General features: G+C 33.9%; 1 protein-coding gene across 1 annotated transcript in view; it reads right to left on the reverse strand.

Annotated features, from left to right (window-relative positions):
* CNBD1 (cyclic nucleotide binding domain containing 1) overlaps positions 1-19,904 on the reverse strand; it is a 594,524-nt gene that overhangs the window by 36,015 nt on the left and 538,605 nt on the right. The window contains exon 11 of the mRNA XM_050801223.1: positions 12,524-12,591. Coding sequence (XP_050657180.1) covers positions 12,524-12,591 — 68 coding nt within the window. The remainder of the gene's footprint in view (positions 1-12,523; positions 12,592-19,904) is intronic.

Here is a 19,904-nt window from a genome sequence, read left to right on the forward strand (position 1 = left end):
ATACCCATATACATATATTTTATTTTGGATATGTATAGTTAATTTTATATTTTATAGTAAAACTTATTCTGTATTTTATATAATTGTAATATATAGGTCTTATTTCAATCCCTTTGAGAATGATGACATTGTGTTTAAACGGGCAATAGCCTGATTAGATTTACGTTGCAAGTTCCAACACGCCCTGTATGGACTATGGTTCATAGTCTGTTCAGTTTTCAGTCTTTGAAGTGCTCCTTGATGTGTGGCAATCCAGTGGCCAGCAAGGTGGTGGTCTATCTGCTGACTCAGCTTCAGTCTTTTTTAATGCCTAGGAAGAACAAATCTTTGCATGTGTGGCTCTAGTGTGCGCTTAGGAATTCTCAAATTTATGGGGTCACTTTCATGAGTGCTTTCATTTATCTCTCTGTTATTTTCCAGTTCCCTGTGGTTCTTCTTCCCATGTCTTTGGCCAGAAAGCTTAGGCATTAGTTACCTCACTCTGCTTTGTAATTCTGAGGCTGTGCCCACCTACTGGGCCAAGCAACGTGAATAACAAAGGAGAAAAACGGTAAACTCATGCCGGTTTGGTATAATTTTGAATTCTGATCTTCTTCCCCAATTTAAACGTCATTGTTTACCTTTCAGAATGGTCAATAGTTATGATATGCTTTCTGTTCAGATTCTATAGCTGCATTTAGAAAGAGAGTTAGGGAAGAGTCCAGGTAGTTCTTTCCTGGAACTAGAATTCACAGCAGTATTCTTAATAACTAAAAACTTAAAAAAAAAACTGCTTATAAATGGTGGAATCAATTGTATATAATTGTACCATGAAATAGTAGCATGTTTACATCATGAATTATAATTTGTCAGTGTAAAAGAACCAACAGCTGCTATACACATCAGTGCTGATTGATAGATTACATAGACAGCACTAGCAAGGCAAAGCCAGTGGCAAAATAATGCACAGTACGTAGTACCATTTATATAAAGTTCAAGAACAGGTAAAACTAACCTTATCAGAAAATTAGACAGATTGTTAACTTTGGGGAAGATGAATGATTGGGAGTAGAAATGAAGGAGGTTTTTTTGAGTGCTAGTAGTATTCTATATTAGGAACTTTGAAGTGGTTATGTGAGTGCTGCCACTTAATACAAATTCATTGTCCAGTACACTTAAGAACTGTATGATTTTATTATATGCATATGATAATTTAATCTAAAAGTTTACAAGTATATTTTAAGAATGGAATGCCACAAACACTGGTCATATCACATTGATATTTTGATTTTTATGTTACAAATTTCCAGGATTACTGTAATTGCTATACAGTTCATGTATATCATTGTTATAAGTTCAATTTTGCAAATTTCTATGTCTACCAGCCCATCACTCAAATTCTCTTTACTTCCTGTCTTTTCCATTCTCACCTTTTTTCTCTCTCATATACATATACGTAGAGTTCTTAGGCAATTAAATCCTGAATCATTTTAAAGACAGATCTAAACATAGCTAAATATTTATCACTATGTGAAAGTATGTGGAAAAAAACATGAATAAGTGACTTTAGATTTTTAGTAAACCCTCTAAATGTGAAGAACACTAATCTTCTAAGATATGAAAAAAAAATCCAATTCTAAAGTAGGAAATTATATTTTTCCTTAGAATTGCAGCCTTTGGTCCTGAGAATAAATTCATGGCCATTAGAAAGTCACTACATATGTGGAAGTGATAAGCACTGAATTAAGTCAGTGTGACTAACAATAGAACCTGTCCTATATTAGACTGTCAATATTTGTCTATGGAATAAAAAATAAATATTTCATATGGTGACCTGAATTTCCTACGAAATTGAGTTTAGACAATTACGATGGAAACTTTTGGGTCATTAGGTCTCTGGGGGTTGTCAACACAGTTAAGTAGTAGAGCTTTGGTAAACTCCTCTGTCATTTTGTTAAATACAGATTTTATCATATGACATGATTTATTTATGGATAAATACATTTATCAGTATTTCTTATAAATTTACAATAAGAAAAGCCTAACAACATTAATTATACATCGAATAACAGGCATAAATTCACCAATTTGCGTTCGCTATCTGTACTTTGTGCATTTCGTGAGTAATAATATATTGTATCCTACATACACAAGTAAATGGCAAAAATGATAGTTTCATTGTAAATTCAAAAGCATGGCTGCCTTGTTTTCTTCAAAACTACAACTTCTGTTAAAACAATAGAGAATCTTTTTATTGTTTTTAAATTATTTATGCAAAAATGATTGTTCCAATAAGGGAAACGTCTTGAAAACCTGTTTTTAAAAGCATAAATCATTGCCACATTCTGGAAATTTGCTTTAGATTATTTTGTCTTCTGGAAAACTGTAATTAAAAGATAATTTCTCACGATAATTATGCATGAAAAGAATATTAAATCAAGAATACTTTTAAAAGAGATTTGTCCAAATTAGAATCAGAGTACTTTTCAAATGGAACTTAATACTTGTTTTTCACTTCTTAAACTTTATAATTGATATGGTAGAAATATAAAGTAACACAGTCATGCTAGAGTGTTGGAAAATTCTTCTGTGTTTCTAGCTTTTATCTACATTTCTCTTGAAGAAAACTTCAGTTTGCAATTTAAAAATCATGTATCATACAGTTTGAACAATCTATTGTAATTATAATGTTTATGACTGGAAATGTAACAGAATAAATTGACTATATTAAAAAATTAAGTGCTGGTCTATTGAGATTATTTAAAAGATACCTAAAAATAACAGTCTATTTTATCTACTTAATTAAAATATTTTATGAATTATATTAATAGTATAATTATTTCTTCAGTCCATTCTCCTTTATTATACATTATTATTAAGCAAATGAACAAAAAAAATACTGTTTCTAAAATTATCTGGTAATAATCTTATTTTTATATTTCTTTATTTATTATAGAAACCATAAATTAAATAACACACTAGTAATCAAAAGAATATTATCACAAAATTATATCATTTTGGTTATATTGATTACAATTAAAATGATTTAAATTAGATAGTTGGCACTAGGTAATAAATCTGGATTCAGTTTATTTATTGTTTGTGTTAAAAGATGTATCTTTAAAGAGCTTCTTATTTGCCCATGCCTATGTCCTGAATGGTACTACCTAGGTTTTCCTCTAGGATTTTTATGGTACTAGGTCTAACATTTAAGTCTCTAATCCATCTTGAATTAATTTTCGTATAAGGAGTAAGGAAAGGATCCAGTTTCAGCTTTCTACTTATGGCTAGCCAATTTTCCCAGCACCATTTATTAAATAGGGAATCCTTTCCCCATTTCTTGTTTCTCTCAGGTTTGTCAAAGATCAGATGGCTGTAGATGTGTGGTATTATTTCTGAGGACTCTGTTCTGTTCCATTGGTCTATATCTCTGTTTTGGTACCAGTACCATGCTGTTTTGGTTACTGTAGCCTTGTAGTATAGTTTGAAGTCAGGTAGCGTGATGCCTCCAGCTTTGTTCTTTTGACTTAGGATTGTCTTGGAGATGCGGGCTCTTTTTTGGTTCCATATGAACTTTAAAGCAGTTTTTTCCAATTCTGTGAAGAAACTCATTGGTAGCTTGATGGGGATGGCATTGAATCTATAAATTACCTTGGGCAGTATGGCCATTTTCACGATATTGATTCTTCCTATCCATGAGCATGTTATGTTCTTCCATTTGTTTGTGTCCTCTTTTATTTCACTGAGCAGTGGTTTGTAGTTCTCCTTGAAGAGGTCCTTTACATCCCTTGTAAGTTGGATTCCTAGGTCTTTTATTCTCTTTGAAGCAATTGTGAATGGAAGCTCATTCCTGATTTGGCTCTCTGTTTGTCTGTTACTGGTGTATAAGAATGCTTGTGATTTTTGCACATTAATTTTGTATCCTGAGACTTTGCTGAAGTTGCTTATCAGCTTAAGGAGATTTTGGGCTGAGACAATGGGGTTTTCTAAATATACAATCATGTCATCTGCAAACAGGGACAATTTGACTTCTTCTTTTCCTAACTGAATACCCTTGATTTCTTTCTCTTGCCTGATTGCCCTAGCCAGAACTTCCAACACTATGTTGAATAGGAGTGGTGAGAGAGGGCATCCCTGTCTTGTGCCATTTTTCAAAGGGAATTTTTCCAGTTTTTGCCCATTCAGTATGATATTGGCTGTGGGTTTGTCATAAATAGCTCTTATTATTTTGAGGTACGTTCCGGCAGCAAAAGCCAAAATTGACAAATGGGATCTCATTAAACTAAAGAGCTTCTGCACAGCAAAACAAACTACCATCAGAGTGAACAGGCAACCTACAGAATGGGAGAAAATTTTTGCAATCTACTCATCTGACAAAGGGCTAATATCCAGAACCTACAAAGAACCCAAACAAATTTACAAGAAAAAAACAAACAACCCCATCAAAAAGTGGGCAAAGGATATGAACAGACATTTCTCAAAAGAAGACATTCATACAGCCAACAGACACATGAAAAAATGCTCATCATCACTGGCCATCAGAGAAATGCAAATCAAAACCACAATGAGATACCATCTCACACCAGTTAGAATGGCGATCATTAAAAAGTCAAGAAACAACAGGTGCTGGACAGGATGTGGAGAAATAGGAACACTTTTACACTGTTGGTGGGATTGTAAACTAGTTCAACCATTATGGAAAACAGTATGGCAATTCCTCAAGGATCTAGAACTAGATGTACCATATGACCCAGCCATCCCATTACTGGGTATATACCCAAAGGATTATAAATTATGCTGCTATAAAGACACATGCATACGTATATTTATTGCAGCACTATTCACAATAGCAAAGACTTGGAATCAACCCAAATGTCCATCAGTGACAGATTGGATTAAGAAAATGTGGCACATATACAACATGGAATACTATGCAGCCATAAAAAAGGATGAGTTCGTGTCCTTTGTAGGGACATGGATGCAGCTGGAAACCATCATTCTTAGCAAACTATCACAAGAACAGAAAACCAAACACCGCATGTTCTCACTCATAGGTGGGAACTGAACAATGAGATCACTTGGACTCAGGAAGGGGAACATCACATACCGAGGCCTATCATGGGGAGGGGGGAGGGGGGAGGGATTGCATTGGGAGTTATACCTGATGTAAATGACGAGTTGATGGGTGCAGCACACCAACATGGCACAAGTATACATATGTAACAAACCTGCACGTTATGCACATGTACCCTACAACTTAAAGTATAATAATAATAAATAAATTTAAAAAAAGAGCTTCTTATTGTATATATACATATATGTGTGTATATATATAGCAACACATTACATATATATATACAACTTCAAAATAAAATACATGCTGACTGAAAAAAATTGGGACAGATGGAAAATGAGGATAGGAAAATGAGCTGATGTCAGAAGTGAGATGAGTATACTGAGCACATTACTAGTGTTCCTGTACATCTGATGGAGATGGGTCACAAATTTAGGCCAAAGCTTTCTAGTAGGATTGATCTAGAAGGATCAGTGATTCATTTAATGGGTCATAGTATCCTTGAAATAAAAACAAAGTAGTCATTCAGGAGAAGACCTATTCCTGGCACTAAAACCAGAAAAACATGTCCCATATTTCTTAATAAAAAGAATATTGGAAATTTCATCTGCACCTACATCCTTATAGTACTGTCAGAAGAGCTCTGACATTTCTGGTAATAATGTCCTCACATTAGGCTGTGCTATCACACAGAACACAATTTGGCAAAAGCCAAAGCAATCTAATATGGATGGACAGAGCCATCAGATAACATGGCTTCACCAAGCAATACACTGTGGTGTGCATATTTTCACCTTGTCTTAGAGGCTGTTTGTCTGCATGCATGTGTGCTCATGTGTTGATATGGATACCTCGATAAAAGGAGATACAATAACACTTTCAACAAAAATTTAGTCATTTATTATATCCATCTTTATTTTTGTATATTTTCCATAATATGTACATTTTAAAAGGGTTTTTTAAAGGAGAATTTTAAAAGTTTTATATCTAAGCAAAGGGCTAAATGGCATGTTTTCAAAACTTTTCAACCACCGATTCTTAACCGAGTGAAAATAAGTGACAGTTATTTCTGGGTTATCCTTCCTGACTTTTTCTAACATTACTCTTTTATTTTTTCTTATCCAGTACAAAACCAACTGTTTTAAGACCTAGTGGAACTAAAATAGGATTATCTTCATCTTTTGAAAGATAAGGGCTACAATAAGAAAAGTATACAGACTTAAACAGGCAACCTGGATTTGTCTAAGGGTCTTAAAAATTAGTTTGGCTTTTATTTCAGGACCAAACAACAAGAGTTTATTTATTTAAGTTTAGAATTGATGCCAGGAAAATGTTCCCAAGTTTGAAAGGAGTTTTCACATAATCTCTTATGAAATTTTTAAAAATGTAAGTGTCTGACATCCATTTGAAATATCCTGGGTTAGAAACTTCAGAGGGTCATGGGAGAAAAAATATAACCTCAGAAAGCCCCAGAGGGGAGCCTGTCATGTATTCCATGTTGAAACTCATGAATTTGTTTTGAATAAGCTAAATAGGAAAAAATATGAGAAAACAAAAATAATCCCTTTCTTTATTTTGAAAGTTCAGTCTTCTCTGTAACTTGTCACCCATCATGTGCCAAAAAAGAAGCTGGAAAAGATACACATACCACAGGCATTGTGGGGTGAAGAAACATTACGCCTACAAGCTTCTTCCGTTTTGCTAGCCCATGTTCTTTTCTGTCTTTAAATGTCAACAACTCAAGTAAGCGGGAAATGCCAAGAGCACAGTCTCCAGGCTGCATGTGTTCTCCTAGCTGTGTGTTGCCCTCTTCACTATTGCTGTGCTCCTGACTTCTGTCATGTGAAATGGGAGACATTGGAACATTTATCATAAACAGACTTTTTCAGAGAGAATTCAACCATTCCCTTTTTTGTATGCAACACATATGTTTTAATGGAGACTTTTCAGAAAATTTCAGCAAGCAACATATTCACTGGCAGATGAAACTCAGGACTAGGGAAGGCCCGAATAAGAAGAAACTTCTTAATTTTCCATCTGCCTTCCCATTTACTACATATTTCTTAAATAACTAGGGTAAACTTTTGACATTTATCTTTAAAAACTAAATCAAATTGTTCTGCTCTATTACAAATCTGATTTAGTTCAAGAGTAATCACAGAATGACTTTTCACCAGCTACAAAGTGTCCCAACTATCTTTTCACACTTTTAAAATTAATTACTATTCTTCCAATAAGTTTTATTCTATGCCTAGGGTAAAATTCATTATTATTTTGGTAGACAATTATATTAAACTTGACTTACTATGTTTTAAATGCTTTTTTCTTATTCACTCTGCTCCTTTTTTCAACTTAGTGAGTCATCCCTAATTCAACGTGTGGTCTTTAATCTCTCTATAACTTTTTTTTCCACATTCTGTCAACAATTACTCTTATATCTATGTTATTTCTGTTGCTTTCCCTGAACCTCATTTATTTACCAAATCATGGGCACCAATTACCTTCCTTGAAATAACTCAATTTATTCTACACAGTATCAATTGAGAGAAAACAGTTTTGCCACTTCTTGCCCCTGGCAAAATCTTAGAATATACAAGTTTAAAAGACAGGATAGTTAAACTAATTGTCTTACATAAAATTATTCCTGTGGTGAAAGACATGTGGGTGCAGAGGAGATTCTATTTCAATGTTTCAGATACTGGTGAGCTAACAGGTAGTCTTGGATCATTTTTGGGGAAAAACAATGTCAACCATTTTCTTCAAAATGTACTTTGAATTAGGCACATCCTTCAGATAAAAATCCATAATGAAGTGGTAGGACCAAAGAGAATATTAAAACTAACCTAGAGATCAGGTTTCACTTGATCTTTTTCAGTAAAATGTATTCAGAATTTCTGCTTCTGTACAGAGTAGGTTAGTTTGTGATAGACCATTGCTCCCGCTGAGCACAATTATGCTCCTGCTGAGCTGGGGGAAAAATTATGTCCCTAAAGTCTTCAGAGATGTGCTAATTTCATGAAGTCATAAAGGTATGGTAATCTAGAGAAGCTGAAGTATCAACGTGGAACTGACTACTATTTTGGGGTCTGTTACTGATGCTGCTCAAGGAATTTGCCTCGGCAGAGGAGGTACATTGCTAGAGAACAGAGAAACCAGCTGAGCTTTGGGTAGTCTCGCGTGTCCACAATGACAAAATTAGAGACTTTAAGGGACTTTAAGGGACTCAAACACATGATTATTCCATCAAGATGTCTGTGCAGGACAAGAGGCTCAAAAGCTAAGCCAAAAGCTGTTGGAAAAATGCTGAGATTTCATCAGTCTTCCTTAAAGAAACAAAATTAGAGTTTAGGACCTGACAGGGGTGAGGCAAGTGATATTTTCCAATCCCATTGAAAACCCTGAAGAGTAACAGGGATGAAGAAGTAGACTGAGGCTTGCCACTCTTGGGACATGAGCTCAATTTTCCCTGATTGCTTAAAGTGATCAATCCTCCATTCCAATTGCCTACAAAGAAATTAATAATCCTATCATGAAGAAGTTATTATTTGAAGTCTATAAAAGTTTTGTACAAAATATCCAGCATTCAACTGAAAATTACCAAGTATAAGAAGAGCAAGACTATGTGACAGAGAACCAGGAAAAAAAATACAATTAGATATCTTGATGCACCAAAGATTCAGATATTAACATTAGTAGACAAGAAGTTTAAAATAACTTTGATATGTTCAAGAAATAGTAGAAAAGTTGGACTAAAAGGATAAAAAATATAGAATATCACCTGATAATTGGGATCTATATAATTGGAAATGAAGAATTCAATAGATAGATCAACCCCAAATTAAAAAGAGCAGAAAATAGAATTAATAAACAGGAAGGAAGAGCAATTAAAATATGAGAACTGAAATAGAGATTAAAAGATTAAGAAATACCCAAAAAATATGTAGGAGGAAAGACACATACAGGCAAAATTTCTCATGTATGTTTAAATGGAGCCCCAAAAGGAGAGAAAAAAGAATGAGGCAGAGAATTATTTGATAAAATTCTGGCTGAAAATTTTCTCAAGCTAATGAAAGACAAATGCATACATTCAAAAAACCTGTAAAACCTGTAAAACCTAAACAGAAGAAGTAGGAATAAAACCAAAACCATATGTAAGCACACCAAAGTAAAACCAGTGAAAAGCAAAGATAAAAATAAAACCTTAAAATTACAGTAGGTTATTTTTGTAGATATTGACAAGCCAATTTGTTTCCAAAACTTAAATGTAAATCCAAAAGAGAGGGGAATTGATAAGACAGCCATGAGAAAGAACAAAGTAGGAGGATTTACTCCACTAAATATATCAAAATTTATATAAAAACCCCCAAATTAAATAACTGTGGCATCGAGATGGGGATGGACAAATGCAACTATTTTGTAAAATATAGAATATAATAACATATATACAGTCACCTAATTTATAACAATGGTGACAATGTAGTTTAGTGAGTAGATAATGGTCTTTTTTACACATGTGACTGAGAAAACTGAATATTCATATGGATAATAAAACTCTTCAACTTAAATTCACTCTATAGACAATTGTCAATTCCAGATTAATTGTAGGTTAACTGTAAAATGTAAATAATGATGTTTTTAGAAGTAAACACAGGAGAATTAAATGTTATTTGAACAGGTGGGCAGGAGTGAGGTCCTATTGGTAAAGGTTCTCTTTGTGGCACCATACATAAAAATTTGACTTTGTTTAATCATCCAATCATTATTCAGACAAAACTGAGCTATGTCTGAAACTCCCCATTTAATAAACTAGTCAAAGTAATTCCATGTATATTAGTCTGTTTTCATGCTGCTGATGAAGACATACCCAAGACTGGGCGATATACAAAAGAAAGAGGTTTATTAGACTCACAGTTCCATGTGGGTGGGGAGGCCTCACAATCATGGCAGAAGGTGAAAGGCACGTTTCACATAGCAGCAGACAAGAGAAGAGCGCTTGTGCAGGAAAACTCCCTTTTTTAAAACCATCAGATCTTGTGAGACTTATTAGCTATCACAAGAGCAGCAAGGGAAAGATCTGCCTCCATGGTAATTGAATAATTACCTCCCACTGAGTCCCTCCCACAACATGTGGGAATTGAGGATGAAATTTGGGTGGGGACACAGCCAAACCATATCACCATGTCTGTGGAAAAATGCTGATCAGTATGAAGCAAGTGCATAACATATGCAGGTGGGTGTTTTATAGAGATATATAACCTACTCATTTAATTTTGACCCTGCTGGAATTAGTTAAAATAATGCTAGCTTGTGCAAAGTACTGAAATAGATGCTCCTGCTGGGAAAAAAAGCAAAGTTCAAAGTAGCCTGAGAACTGTCACAAGCCACATAGTGACAAATGCACAATTAAAATTGAACACTTGAACAATCACTAACATATTGCCAGAATAAAGTAAGTTTCCTTTTATTTTTCCTGTGCTACATGCTTTAACAGATGTGGCTGGCTTAATATGTGGCATCTGTTCTTGCCTCCAGGAAACTGAAAATTTCAGTTGGCACATTTTTCTACTCAGAATTTAAAAATAAATCTATTTACATCAAAATCATTAGTGAGCAATTGAAGACTCTGAAGGAAGACAGAAGGTTTACTGTAAAACTGACACTTCAAACTGCTTAAAAGAACTTAATTAGAAATGTCTGTTTTCTTCTACATATCTCTAGACACACTTCCAACCTAGGAGTTTCTCCTTGCTTCATTTTGCTTTTCCCACTGCCTTTCAAATGTCTGCTATCCTGATACATCACACTCTCACTATGCCTGGATCCCTGGAAGGCATAATCCAGGTTTCTTAGGAGGGTGGCAGTTCTGGCCAGTTAGTCAGTCCTTTTCAGCATTTCCTATCCCCACTAATCGTGCTGAGTAACATCTATCACTGCTGTATTTCCTACAGAAAAAGATGTTTTCCTCTCTTTTCCTCCCTACCAGGAAAAAAAAAAAAAATCTTAAGGGGAAGACAACATCCAAGATTTACAAAGATTTAAGCTCCTGTCCCAACTAAGGAATTGAGGAGACTCTTTTCTACATACTTTTTGGACTATTGTTTCCTATCCCAGTCTGAAGGCTTAGCTATAAAGAAAGTGTCTTCCCTCAACTCCAAACTTGTCCTGCTTAGCTGACTCAGGCAAAGCTCCACTTGTATCAGCAGAGTCAGTAGTTAGAACTTAAATTCAGGGAATATGCAATTTTTGTTGGTACAAACTAGCAAATGCTCACCTCATAATGTCCTTCTCCTTGTGGTCACACACCAACTACCATCATTTGAGTCATTTGGTAACCATGGCAAGGAAACACTCATTGCACTTTCATCAAGATGATTTAATCCAAAAGACAACTGAAAGTTGCACCCTAATTCACAAATAGCAGATGAGCTCTCAAATTTTAACCCCAATGTTGCCCTCTTTGGGGGAACTACTGTTCTCATTATACTTTAGTCAAAAAGGAAGACACAGCATGTGTTCAAATTCAACCATAAGGAAACACTGAAAACATCAGAATGAGTCAGATGGATTTCACTAAGGATTTTGTTAGGAGACAGAGACATTTAGCACAACACTATAAACAATTTAATCTTTTAAAAACTCCTTTAGGTATTTCTGTTCCTCCCAGATCTTACTTGGGTAAACTGCCAATCCATTTCCTTCTCCCTTTGGCTTCTTTTAACATCCTTATATCACACATCACAGTCTGCCACCTTTTACAGACAACCACTCTCTATATATGGCCGTGAGGGCTGAGGTCATTTGGGTTTTGCAGTCTTTTCATGAGGAGCAATACCATCAGGCCATCTGGACTTCTCCAGACTCCTACGGAAGCTATTGTCTTGAATGTTGTTCATATTCATTATATTAACAACTTGTTCAAAGTTTTAATCACATTTCTTGTATAGGTTATTAAATATTCTAGAATGAACTAATGCATAGTGGTTCTTTATGCATTCTATGGGCATATTATAATATTAATTTTATAGAGGTTGGCATGAGGTGTATTTGTTCAAACTACAATATTTTATTCATATAAAATGGACACAATAAAACCAAAAAAAAAAAAAAGAGTGACCCCTGACCTTTGCAATATCTATTTAAATGTTTATATTCCTCTCTAAAAATGTAAAACTCTTTGAGGTAAGGATTATTACAAGAATAATTTTGTTGAGACAGACTGAAAGTTTTTTAAGGATGTTATAAATATTTTACCAAAAATAGTATCTTAGAGTAAAATTAAAACACATAAGTAGGTGGATGGTTCATTATAAGAACTTTTACAAATGTCTTATGTCATTATTTTCTAGAGCAGATAACATTACACTTATCTTAATATGAAGGCTACTAGACATTAAAAAAAATAAATAATAAATGTTTGCATTTAATTACTATGAAGAGTGACATTTATTATAACTTGAACATTTTACTTACATCTGTCAGATGGCCAAAAGTTGGTTTCGCTGTTTGGAGCATAAGTTGCTTGGTCACTGGGTCTAATTCTAGATGAAAACAAAAGAAAACACTTAGAATACCATCAAAAGATAATTTTTATAAATAAAAAGAGCAGCTAATAATCCTATTTTAATCAATATTTCAAAATAGTAGACAAAATTAAATTTCCCCTAATAATTAAATTGATTCATTAGTACTTCTTTCTAAGTTCACATTCACATACAACAAGATCATCCCATAAATTTTTAGTATCAATAATTTAGACTAATTTACACAATGTCCCACTTTTTATTCAGAAATTGGAAATTGTTTAGTACCTAACATGTGGCAGACATTAGTGGTTGTCTACCTCAAAGCCATTCATTTATCCGCTGGCAGATTCACTTTCCATGACAGAGGTTGAAACACTAGATATCTGAGGTTTTTTGTTTTTGTTTTTTTGAAGGTTTCTTTTTGGGGGGCGCCTTTTTTTGCAGGGGGATCTTATGCTCCTAAGATATAGGCATGTTACCCAAACCAAGAGCAGGTGGATAATTTCTTATTGAAGTATGGGCATGTTTGAGAATAAAAAGGAAGCATTCATAACTCTGCTTGCACAACAGAGTATATCTGGCTACCCTACCCAAATCAAACCAATAGGATTTAGGAGGAAGTATGCTGGGGGGGGTGCTTTGGGGAAGGTCAGTGATCCAGGAGACAAAAACAACCTATGATGATCAACTGCCCTTTATGTTTTGGACAAGGTTGTGTTAAATTTTTAAGCATGCAGCAGCATCTTGAAAGCATGAAAAACAAGACCAAGGACTACAGCCAACACACAGAAGACAGACGAGTGAAAATACAGAAAGAGCCAAAATCTTTGCTGACATAATGAAGAGTTTGTTTATTCTTACATGAAATCAAAAATAACTTTTTTCTTTACTTCACTTTTTACTTGTGATAAAAACATTTTAAATTATATATATAAACATAAATATTAACATGTAACACAATTTAGGACCATGGTGTTTTGTGCACAACTCATTCAAACAGTTGGGCAAACTGTTTTGGTCATTTTTCTTCCCTAGGCTTATGTAATCTCCATATTACATTTTTTTCCTTCAATATTCAAGACATAGATGAAAGCACTAACACTTTTAAGGTAAAGATGTAGTTTTAAGCCAGACTACGTATCGGTAACCCTATTAGCCAATCTTACACAGTCTACTGAATAATCAATATTCATAAAAAGCCATGGTGCAACTTAATATTTTGAAAACTAATATATGGTGCTCTAAATGACATAACTTTAAAAGCAGTGGAACAACTTTATAGTCCAAACTCATTTGATTGTAATGAGTAGAACACATTCAAGCCAGCTAACATACAAAAGATGTGTGTTCCAAAGGACATACAAAATAAGGTAGTAGACTCTCAGGGTATGGCGTAATGGGAATTGAGTCTGAAACCACATGTATCAGGAACGAAGGGTGTTCGCTCTTTACAGGGGGAACTGTGAGGTCCTTGTCATGCTGTTGACTTTGTTTTCCCTTCCATTATCTGCTCAATGCTTCCATAATCTCATCTTGTATAACGCCTAGTAAATATGGGAGCCCCAAGTCCAAGTTTACATGATTTTATTCAAGAAGCTAACAGTTGGCTCCACTAGTTGACAAAGTTTATATTATTTATTGAGAAAGGATGATTGGTTTTCCACACCTATAAATTTGTTTGTATTAGATTAAGGGTATATCCCTGGCCAAATTAAATCAATTAAGGAACTGTACCCTTTGGGTCTGTCAGTGGGATACATAAATGAATTTTTTTGGTACAAGAAGTGAGCCAAGGAAACTCAAATTTGATTATCCATACTAAGTGCTAGGTGCCAGATCACAGAATCTGCAATTGCCATCATTTCATGCAGTCCTCACAGAAATTGGTACCAGATAGGTAGCCTTGCAACAATTTTACAAATGAGAAATTGATGTCTCAGGAAAATTAAGCAATTGGCATTGCTAGGATTTTAGCTAAGTTCTGTCTAGCTTGATAAAAAAGTAAAAGTGGATAATTATCTCATAAGTTTCGGGTATTGGTTTTAATTGACATAGGGCACAACCCAGAATTGTGCAAAATTTCTCTCAATTTTATGGATGTGAAACTATAGGAACATCATTTTGTCATAATAAATGTTAGCATTATTATTCAAGTTTTTATACCAACCTTACCTTACTCAGATCATGATGTTGCATTTAATAATTTAGAAAATAAAGCAAACAATTTATAGTAGGGAAAGTAATATGTAGGTAAAACAAAATTAGGAATCAGTTGTGCCTAAAGCATTATTATAACATTATATTTAAATAGCAAAACCATAATAGCAGCATGAAAGAGAGTGGTCATTAAGTAGGTAGATTTTATTTGAAATGGGGTTGTCTCTCTCTATCTCAAGTAACTGTAAGAGACAGGAATCCAAAGTGGGAAGATGTCATCTCCGATTATCAGCAAACTTTGACACATAATAAAACTTTTCTCTTTTTTTCTTACAACATTTCAACAAACAAAGAGGCATACTTTAGCAAAGAGGGTGCAGAAATACCATGTGATTCCATTTCAGCAATTATGATAGCCATAAAAGAATGACTGTTTCCTTTTCTTTGTACCTTCAGAGAGACCTCAGGAGGGACAGCTGAAAAACTAATGTCAAATTGATCTACAGGATGTAATTTAAAAGATCCTGCTGTTATCAGGTTTTCCTAAAGAAGAATGCCCTCAAGAGTTGACATATTTTCATTACAATACTTACAGAAAGCTGTGAAACCTCAATTATAGCGATAGAAATAACACTGTATCTGAGTTCATTGAGCAAAAAAATGTAAAACTAAGAGTCTGAAAAGTGATGACCAAATGATGTCTATCATTTATTCTGTAAAAATGGTAAAATATATTAACACTTTGTTATTGTTAAATGAATCTTAAATTTTGTAATAAATCAAACTTGGTCATGATGTATAGTGTTTTCTATATATTTCTGGATTCAATATACTTACATATTGCTATATTACATATAATAAAAATATATATATTTTATTAATATATATTAAATATATATTATATATTAAAAATAATATATTATATATATTTTTAATTAATGAGGTTGGCCAATAATTTCTTATTTTGTAAAGCCCTTATCAGGTTTCAATATAAAGTTTATCATGGGTGAATTAAATAATTTAGGACCATTTTCTCCCTTGTCCTTTAGAAGGGTTTGTGTAGAGTTGACATGTCTTCCTTAAATTTTTCATAGAATTCACAGGAATTCATACTTTTAAAGTGAATGGGCATTTGTGGGAATATTTTAAATTACATATTCAGTCTATTTAATAGACAAACTTAGTCGCATAGTCTGTTTCATATTGTGAAGACTTCCTGGGATTACTGTATCAATTTCACTACTCTTTTCAGAGCTATCTTGTGATTTTGCTGATGATCTCCACTGTTGGTCTATATAACACATTCTGAATTTTTTGAAATGAGTTTTATGGCATAGGATCAATTTCTGTAAATATGTAACAACATGGACAACATGTCCAAATCTTATGCGTTCTTATTGTTTATTAAGATATACATACAATATGGGAGGCCGAGATGGGCGGATCACGAGGTCAGGAGATCGAGACCATCCTGGCTAACACGGTGAAACCCCGTCTCTACTAAAAAATACAAAAAACTAGCCGGGTGAGGTGGCGGGCGCCTGTAGTCCCAGCTACTCGGGAGGCTGAGGCAGGAGAATGGCGTAAACCCGGGAGGCGGAGCTTGCAGTGAGCTGAGATCTGGCCACTGCACCCCAGCCTGTGTGACAGAGCGAGACTCCATCCCCCCCCCAAAAAAAGATATACACATAATAAAATTTACAGCTTTAAACAGTACAATTTAGTGGTTTTCAGTGTATTCATACAACTGTGGAACCATATCTAATTCCAGATCATTTTCATACTGAAGAAAAATTCTGTATCTATTATCATTCACTGTCCATCCCTACTTCTCTTTAGATCCTAGCAAACACTAATCTTTCTGTGTCTATGATTTGCCTATTCCAGACATGTTATATAAATGCAGTCATATAATATGTAGCTTTTTGTGTCTGACTTTGTTAAGATTCATCTATGGTTTGTAGCATAAATCAGTACTTCATTAATTTTTATGAATGAATAATTATATATAACATGTCATATTTTCTTCATTCAACAGTTGGTGAACATTCAGGTTGTTTACACTTTGGCACTGTTATGAATAATGCTGCTATGAATATTCATGTAAAAGTTTTTATGCAAACGTATGTTTTCAATTCTCTTTGGTGTATACATAGAAGTGGAATTGCTGGGTCATATAAAAAGTCAATGGTTTGCTTTTCGAGGACTGCCAAAGTATTTTCCAAAACAGCTGCATCATTTTACATTTTCATCAGCTATGTATAAGGGTTTCAATTTCTTCACATACGCACAACTTTTATTACTGTCTGTATTTTATATTTTGATATCCTATTGGATGTAAAGTCGTATCACAATGTTTTTTGATTTGCTTTTCTCGCAATTTGAAGAACTTTGTATTTAAATCATTTGCCTATTTTTAAATAAGGTATTTTTGTTTTATTATTGAAGTATAATAGTTTTGAGTATATTCTAGAAACTAGATCCTATTCATATATGTGATTTGTGAATATTTTTTCCTATTTTGTAGGTTGTCTTTTCACTTTCTTGATAGTGTCCTTTGAAACATAAAAGTTTTTCATTTGTATAAAGTCCAGTTTATCTAATATTTCTTTGGTTGCTTGTGCTTTAAGTGTTATATCCTGGAAACCATTGCCTAGTGCAAAGTTATAAACATTTACATCTATGCTTCCTTCTAAGAGTTTTATAGACTTGTTAAATTTACAGTTTTGATGCTTAAATTTTTACATCATATAAGATTGGGGTCCTAATTCATTTTTTGCATGTAAATATTCGGTTGTCTCAGCACCATTTGTTGAAATTGTCTTGGTGTTCTTGTTGAAAGTCAATTGACCATAAATGTGTGGGTTTATTTCTGGACTCTCAGTTATATTCTATTAGTCTATATGTCTATCCTTATACCAGCACCACACAAATTTGACTAATGCAAACTCACACCCTGAAAGTGTGTGTGCTCTTAGTTTCATATTCGTTTGCAAGATGGTTGACTGTTCTGGGTCCTTAGTATTTCCATATTGATTTTAAGATCAGTTTATCAATTTCTGCAAAAAAGGAGAGCAGAAATTTTAATAGGAATTATGGCAAATCTGTAGATCAATTTAGGAAATATTGCCATCTTAACAATAGTAAATCTTCCAATTCATAAACACACAATGTCTTTCTATTTATTTAGGTTTTCTCTAATTTATTTCAATAATATTCTGTAGTTTTCTATATCCAAGTTAAACATTTATTTTTTAATATATTTCTAAGTATATTGTCATTTTGATACTATTAATTTTATTAATTTCATTTTTAGACTGTTCTTTGCTAGTGTATAGAAATAGAATTATTATATGTTGATCATGAATACTGCAATATTGGCAAACTCATTAGCTGGCTTTGTGTGTGTGTGTAAATTTTTTAGGATTTTTCTATAAACACAATTATATCGTCAGCAAAGAGAGGTGAGAGGTAATGTTACTTCTATTCCAATCTGGATATCTTTTCTTCCATTTACTTGCTGAATTTCCCAGGAGGCGATTTTTACCAGGTTGAGGAAATTCTCTTTTATTGCCAGTTCTTTCAGTACTTTTTATCATCAAAGAGATCATGTGGGTAATATGGTTTGGCTGTGTCCCCACCCAAATCTCATCTTGAATTGTAGCTCCCATAATCCCTACATGTCATGAGAGGGATCCAGTGGAGGCTGGCTTTTCCCATGCTGTTCTTGTAATAGTGAATGAGCCTCATGAAATCTGATGGTTTTCTGAAGGGCAGTTACCCTCCACATTCACTCTTGCCTGCAGCTATGTAAGATGTGCCTTTGCTCTTCCTTCACCTTCCACCATGATTACGAGACCTCCCTAGCCATGTGGAACTGTGAGTCCATTAAACTTCTTTTTCTTTATAAATTATGTCTTGGATACGTCTTTATTAGAAGCATGAGAACTGACTAATACAGTGGGTTTTGTTCTTTATCCCATGAGTATAGTGTATTACAATGATTCATATTACAATGAGATAATAGTTGATATTACATTCATGTATTATGTTGAATTTCAGATACAGACTGCATTTCTGGCTTAAATTCTATATGAACATGGTTTATCATCTTTTTTACATGGTGCAGAATTAAGTTTGTTGAGAATTTTTACATCTGTATTTATAAAATGTTGATCTGTAGTTTTCTTATCTTGTGACATCTTCATCTGTTTTTGGTAATACTCATAGAATGCATTGGAAAATGTTCACTTTTTTAGTTAGCCTATTATCTGCCTCAATTTGTATCCACAGCCTTCAGGAGCTCCCAGTGTAAACAATTGCCTCTCACTGTTTTCAACAAACACCCCTGGGAAAAAGGCTTTGTACTGGGTGGACTGAGTCATATAACAACAACCTTTCAAGTTGAGTCTTCCAGAGAATGACCACACATGTCAGAGAACGATGCTTGTTTTGGAGTGAGGCATTGAAAGGTTCCCAACCTGTTCTCGTCTCTTCAGTGACTGTCATACTTCTAGTTTTCTCCATTTACTGGGGGCTGTTGCTTTTCAAGGCTTCCCCAGAGCTAGATAGGGAATGTGGTTATAGGACAAGCTAAAATGCCACAAAGTTCATTGGTCTCATTGACATTCATCCATTCTTCTTGATAAATGCTCTCCAGATTGCTGCAAGCCTTGGTTAATTTGCAAATAACTGAAAACATTGGTTCTTACCACACTTTCATAGAAAATAGAATGTTTGAAGGTTCTTATTTTGTCACTTTTGGGGATGGTAGCTTCCTACTTATTTTTATCTTCTTATTCTATTATATATTGCAAGAGGTTTATTACATTCCTGATTAGAATTGTGGGGTTTTTTGGTCAAATTTTGCTTTATGTGGTTTGAAGACATATTGTTTAAAATATACAAATATGAAATTGTTATATAATTCTGAGAACATTGTTATATTGAGAAAGTGTTCCAACTTATTTATAGTAAAGCTTTTTTCCCCCCTTGAAATCTATTTTTGGGTTTGTATGTGTGTGTGGACGTAATTTTTTGTCACTGTCCATATGATATATGGTTGAAATTTGTTTTGCTTCTTATTTGGTTTCAATTTTTCCACTTTAGGTTATATACTTCTATTTTCCCTATTTGTCTTATCTTGCATCTTTTTATTATTCCATTCGGTA

The sequence above is a fragment of the Macaca thibetana genome, chromosome 8 (assembly GCF_024542745.1).
Source record: "Macaca thibetana thibetana isolate TM-01 chromosome 8, ASM2454274v1, whole genome shotgun sequence".
Taxonomy (NCBI): Eukaryota; Metazoa; Chordata; class Mammalia; order Primates; family Cercopithecidae; genus Macaca; species Macaca thibetana.